Here is a 5,884-nt window from a genome sequence, read left to right as displayed (position 1 = left end):
ATTGAAGTCAGCTCGGCTTGTCTCTTAATTGCAATTAAGTTGCAGAACGAGGCTAGATTTGCATGTATATTTTGGCTTTTCTGTCGTAAAGGTTGTTTATCCAAGATATTAGGCAGGTATTTTGCTCCAGCCAGTTCTCTCCGCCTTGCCTGTGTAGCTGTGCCTTAGAGAAGAGAGGAGAGAGGGAGAGGTGGAGAGGAGAGGGGGAAGAAAGGAGAGGAGAGGAGAGAGAGAGAAGGAGGGGAAAAGGAGAGAGAGAGGAGAGAGGGGGAGGGAAGGGGGGGAAAGAGAGAGAGAGAGAGAGAGAGAGGGGGAGAGAGGGGGGGGGGAGAGAGAGAGAGAGAATATAAAACATACACACACAAAAAAATTTTTTAAAAATATAATATATTTAAAATTTAAATAAAAATTTCTTTTATATAAAAAATTCTCCTTTTCCTCCTCCTGCAGGATACACCAGCTGGCGAGCCGGGGAGGCGCAGCGACTTGGGCGAGGTAGAAGGACTCTCCAGGGCAGCCAGCCCTTTCATCCTCTGGCCGAGTCGAGGAGGAGCCCCGCCCCCCCCACGACGTGTGAGGCTCCCCGACCCGACCTTCCTTGATGGGCGTGAGGGGGGGGCGAGCAGCGGTTCCCGGAGGAAGCAGGAGGAGACCGCTCGGTGTCCGAGTCTCCCGTCCCACGCGCAGTCCCCGAAGGAGATCGATGGCGCCCCAGCGAAGCAGGAGCAAGGTCGACTCCCACGCCGTTGCCTCGGAAGTGACGTCCGGCTCTCCCTCGGCGCCCGCGAGGATGTTGTAGCCGAGCAGCTCCCCTCGAGGACGACAGTCGAGGCCGCAGCCGCGAGCCGCGACCCAGCATGAAGGTAGCCATCCCAGGCAGAGCGATCAAGATGCCGGAGAACCTCGGACCCGGAGCGCCGGCGCAGCTGAGCCCGTGGCCCCGGGCGGGGGGAAGATCCCCTACAACAACATCGAGATGCGCCCCGCCCTCGACTACTTGAGTCTCGGGCCGCGGTGGCCATGGCCCCCTCCAGGCCCCCGACGACGCCAACGCCAAGGAGTGGAGGAGGACGACCAAGCTCTACAAGAAGGACCTCAAGGCCAAGGGCAACATCCGACCCTCGACGGCCGTGCGGCGCCACGTCAAGAAGATTTCCGAGGAGTTCACGATGACGCAGACGAAGTACGAGAACTCCGTCAACACGACGTCCTCCTCAGCCTCCAAGGCGTCGGAAGGGAAGGAGAAGTCGACGTTGAAGGCCGCCTCCTCAGCCTCGCTCTCGAACAAAATTCCGCAGTCGAAGTTCCCCAAGAACGTCTTGTCGAAGATCTCGTGCACGAAATGCGACACGATCACGGGCCGCAAGGCGCCCATGGCCCCCCTGGTGAGCGCGGCCGTCGTCAGCTCGTCCAAGGCGCCCCCGAAGCCCGCGCCGATAATCAAGTCGCAGAGCCACAAGGCCCACAGGGCGTCCGCCTCCAGCACGTCCCCCAAGAGGATCAGAGACGCCTCCTCCTCCCCGCAGAAGAAGGCCTCCCTCAGCCCTCCCGGGTCCTCGCCGCGCCCGCGCCTGAAACACCCGCACGGGCGTGGCAGCGGGAGCGTGGGAAGCCTCGAAGTGAGTCTGGCGCCCACGAACTCCAGCGTGCCAAAGTCGCCCGGGAAGAAGAGGGAAGGGACGGGCGTGTCTCCGCGGTCGCAGCAGGTCTCCTTCGAGCAGATTAAGAAGGCGAAGCTGTTCACGGAAAAGGCTATTATGGTGAGTAGCTTCAGTAATTTATAACTAATTTCTTTTGATATTATGTATACTTTCTTAAAGGTCTCAGGACATCGCTTTATATATCATTATCATTACTTTAAATTTATGCACCTTTCGCTTGTCTGGAGATCCATTAGTTGGTTGTATTTATCTTTGCATTCTTTGCCGAACAGGAGGGTCGTGTCTTCTCCATCTTCGGGTATTTCCCTGCCATCAAGGACGCTCTTAAAAGGCGCGGGTGGGTGGAGAAAATACAGCACTCGGTCCCCTACGTTAATCCCCACCCGAACAACTGCGTCTGTCCTCACGTCGGCTACCAGTCCGTCTTTATCAGCCCCCCGCCCCTCACGCCTCCTTCGACTACTGCCACTACCACTCCCGCAACCGCTGCAACCTCTTCCACCACTACTACCACCTCCGGCAGCATCGCCTCCATAGCATCCGGTGCGGGGACGTCGGGAGGCGATCAGGACGGCCCTTCGTCGGCGAGTGAGTCGGCCACGTCCTCGCCCGACGCTCCGTGCACGGGCGAGGGCACCACGGAGGCCGAGGCGCAGCTGAACCGTGACACAGCAGAAGGCCCGAGTTTAGCAGAGTCTGAGACGCCCTCCGACATAGCTCCTCAGCCTCCGCCACCCTCGCTCGCTTCCTCATTCTCATCCTCCTCGTGTAGGTCGTCGTCCCCCTCATCTCCCACCTCATCATCATCCGTTTTAGAGTTAGTCGAGAGACCACAGACCAAGACCACTGCCAATCTAGGTTCTTCCAGCGTAGAGAATGTAGCGCCCGCAGCCAACGACGCAGCCAAAGCTCCCAGCCCTAGCGAGAGTAGCCCCCAGTCTCTCGCCGCCGGGGAGTCGGAGAGTCGAAACTCCTCTCCGAACCAGAGTCAGGCGAGCGACGAGTCTTCCAGTGTTCCAGGAGAGTCGAGACGGGGTTCGAAGCCTCTCGATTTCTTTCCCGATAACGAAATCAACACTGCCATACTCGGCCCTTCTGAAATACGCAAGGGACTGAAGGAATGCATCACCGAGAAGAATTCCGCGCTGTTCAAGTACAGTACAACCAGCATCTTGAAGAAACTCAAGAGCAAAAGCGAGGAGGCGAACAAGGCCAAGACACAGGACGCCGGCGAGAACGACCAACAGGACAAAGAGGAAGACAACGAAGAGGGGAAGAAAGAAGAAGGCAAAGCGGACGACGATCCACCCGAAGACAAAGAGGAACCCAAGGAAGTCGAACCCGCACCCGAGCCCTACAACCCTTACGTGGAGTACCAGCTGAGCAACACGGACCTGCCCCTCGTCGCCCGCCTCCTCAGGAACGTCGAGCCCAACCTCCTCTGGACGTGGACCAGGGACTCCATTTCCTTCAAGCACCTCAGCAGGGAGCAGCTCGTCAACCGCTTCCCCAACACGCCCTTCACCACCAAGGTAGGGCCGTTTTGAGTTTCTTTTGTCTGTCTGTCTACCCGCTTGTCTGGTATGTCTACCCATTCCTCTGCGTCTACCCGTTTGTCTGTTTACTCATTTGTCTGTCTGTCTACCCATTCCCTGTGTCTCCTCATTTGTCTGTCTACTAATTTGTTTGCCTGTCTACCCATTTCTCTGTCTGTCTACCTATTTGTCTGTCTGTGTACCCATTTGTCTGTCTACCAATTGTCTGTCTACATGTCTATCTATTATATATTTATCTATCTACCTACCAGCCAATTAACCAAGCTATATAATATCTGTGTTTTTTATCTATCTTTTTATCTGTTTCTTGTCCTTCTCTCAGATTATTTACTGCTTTCTGTCCCTCTCATCAGCGATTTATATCTCCTTGGTTATCATTTTTTTCGATATATTTACCGGGTTATTATTATTATTATTATTATTATCATTATCATTATCATTATCATTATCATTATCATTATCATTATCATTATCATTACTCTTACTCTTACTCTTACTCTTACTCTTACTCTTACTCTTACTCTTACTCTTACTATTATTATTACTATTACTATTATTATTATTATTGTTATTATTATTATTATCATCATTATTATTCAGCATTCCTCACTCTCCATTGCTTCCATTCCCTCTCTCCCCCATTACCTGTTCTTCTCTTCGTCTTTTTATGTCCCCCACCTCCTCCCTTTAATCTTTTTGCATCCCTCTCTCCTCCTCTCATTCCCCTCTTTCCTCTGACCCCCCCTCTCTCCCCTACTTTATACTCCCTATTTATTTCTCCTCCCTCTTCTTCCCTCCTTTCCTCCTTCTACACCTTCTCTCTCCATTTTCCTCTGCTCCCCGCCTCCTTACAACTTCTCTCCTTTCTCCGTCTCCTCATTCCCCACTTTCCTCTCCTCCCCCGCCTTTTTCCTCCCCTCTCCCGCCTCCTTATTCCCCATTTCCCTCTCCTCCCCGACCTCCCTCTCCCTACCCCTCAATCCCTAACTAACCTCCTCTACATCCCCTTCCTCCCCCTCCCCTTCCTCCTCCTTCCCTCCCCACCTTCTTCCTCTCCTCCCCTTCCCACTCCTCTCCTCCCCCACCTCCTCCTTCCCCACCTCCCTCTCCTCCTCTTCCCCCTCCTCTCCTCGCCACCTTCTTCCTCTCCTTCCCCTACCTCCTCCTTCCCTCTCCTCCCCTTCCCCCTCCCCCATGAAACCCACCTACACCCACTTCCCCTCCCCTACCCCCCACCCCCACCCCCACCCCATCCATTCCAGACCGCACACGTTTTCTTACCTTTTGTTCGAGAAGGAATGGTCAGGAAAAGAGGGGATTTTGTTTATTATTTGTGTGTTTGTTTCTCTGTTTGTCTTGTGTGTTTGTTTCTTTGTTTGTCTGCTCGTGTTCTATGTTGGTGTCGCTTTTTTTTTTTTTTTTTTTGGTTTGTTTCTATTGACGACCACACGCACGCGAGACTGTGTCGTGTCGTGTCGTCTCGTGTCGTGTCGTCTTCGGGAGAGGTCGTAGGTGGTCGTTTTCACAAGGGTTGATAGGTAGGTAAATAGATAGATGGACAGATAGATAAAAAGGTAAATAGATAGATGGGCAGATAAATAAATAAACTGATAGATAGATAAAGAGAGAGAGAGAGAGAGAGAGAGAGAGAGAGAGAGAGAGAGAGAGAGAGAGAGAGAGAGAGAGAGAGAGAGAGAGAGAGAGATGTACATATATACATACATACACACACACACACACACACACACACACACACACACACACACACACACACACACACACACAGATATTATATATATATATATATATATATATATATATATATATATATATATATATATATATATATATATATATATATGACATATGTTCATATACATGTGTCTCTTTTTTCTTTATTCTTTGTATCTCCTTCGAAAGCTGCATTATTCCTTGACATCACTGATTATCTTCTTATTTTCTCTTTTGTCATTCACTCTTTAATTCCCTTGTGTCCTTGTTTTATTAATGAAGAAAATCCTTCTCATTTATTATTATTTTTGTTTTTACTTATTTCCCCATCCTTATTCTTACTTTCCTTTTCCTTTCCCTTCCGTCCTTATATTTCTCTCTTCCTCATTTCCTTGCAATTCATTTTCATCCGTAAATTGACACTCTATATCTGACTTGTCGCCGTAACGAAGGAAATAAAAGTCGAAAGATAAAAGCTTTGATATCAAGAGTCGATAAAAGTTGGAAACTTGATGTAAATAATTTTTTCCCATTTTCTGTGAAGTGAAGAAAATGGGAAGCTTTAGAAAATGGGACTGTGAAGGGTAACTGTAGAAAAGAATAGTGAGGGATGTTCAGGCTTAGGGGGGAAGGGCATGGAGAATGGTAAAGAGGTGATAGAAGTGTAATGAAGAATGTAGAAGGCTAAAGGAGATAAATAAACTCATTTTCTGTCAAGCGAAGAAAATTGGAAGCTTTGGAAAATGGGACTGTGGAGGGTAACTGTAGAAAAAAATAGTGGGGACTGTGGAGGCTTTCTGAAAGGGGGGGAGAGGAGGACATATAGGATGGTAAAGAGGTAATAGAAGAATAATGAAGAATGTAGAAGAGTAAAGAAGATAAATTAACTCAGAAAATATGTATTTTTCCCATTTTCTGTGAAGCGAAGAAAATTAG

The 5,884-nt window shown here is 50.0% G+C and overlaps 1 protein-coding gene across 1 annotated transcript in view; it reads left to right on the top strand.

Annotated features, from left to right (window-relative positions):
- The first annotated feature begins 455 nt into the window (after nt 1-455).
- Nucleotides 456-5,884, top strand: part of LOC119579955 (mucin-5AC-like) — a 19,303-nt gene continuing 13,874 nt past the window's right edge. Inside the window, exons 1-2 of the mRNA XM_037927801.1 lie at nt 456-1,760; nt 1,934-3,193. Coding sequence (XP_037783729.1) covers nt 1,170-1,760; nt 1,934-3,193 — 1,851 coding nt within the window. The 5' untranslated portion in view covers nt 456-1,169. The remainder of the gene's footprint in view (nt 1,761-1,933; nt 3,194-5,884) is intronic.

Source organism: Penaeus monodon, chromosome 13 (assembly GCF_015228065.2).
Source record: "Penaeus monodon isolate SGIC_2016 chromosome 13, NSTDA_Pmon_1, whole genome shotgun sequence".
Classification (NCBI taxonomy): Eukaryota; Metazoa; Arthropoda; class Malacostraca; order Decapoda; family Penaeidae; genus Penaeus; species Penaeus monodon.
Note: the sequence above shows the minus strand (reverse complement) of the source record. Positions and strands in the feature narration are given on the sequence as shown.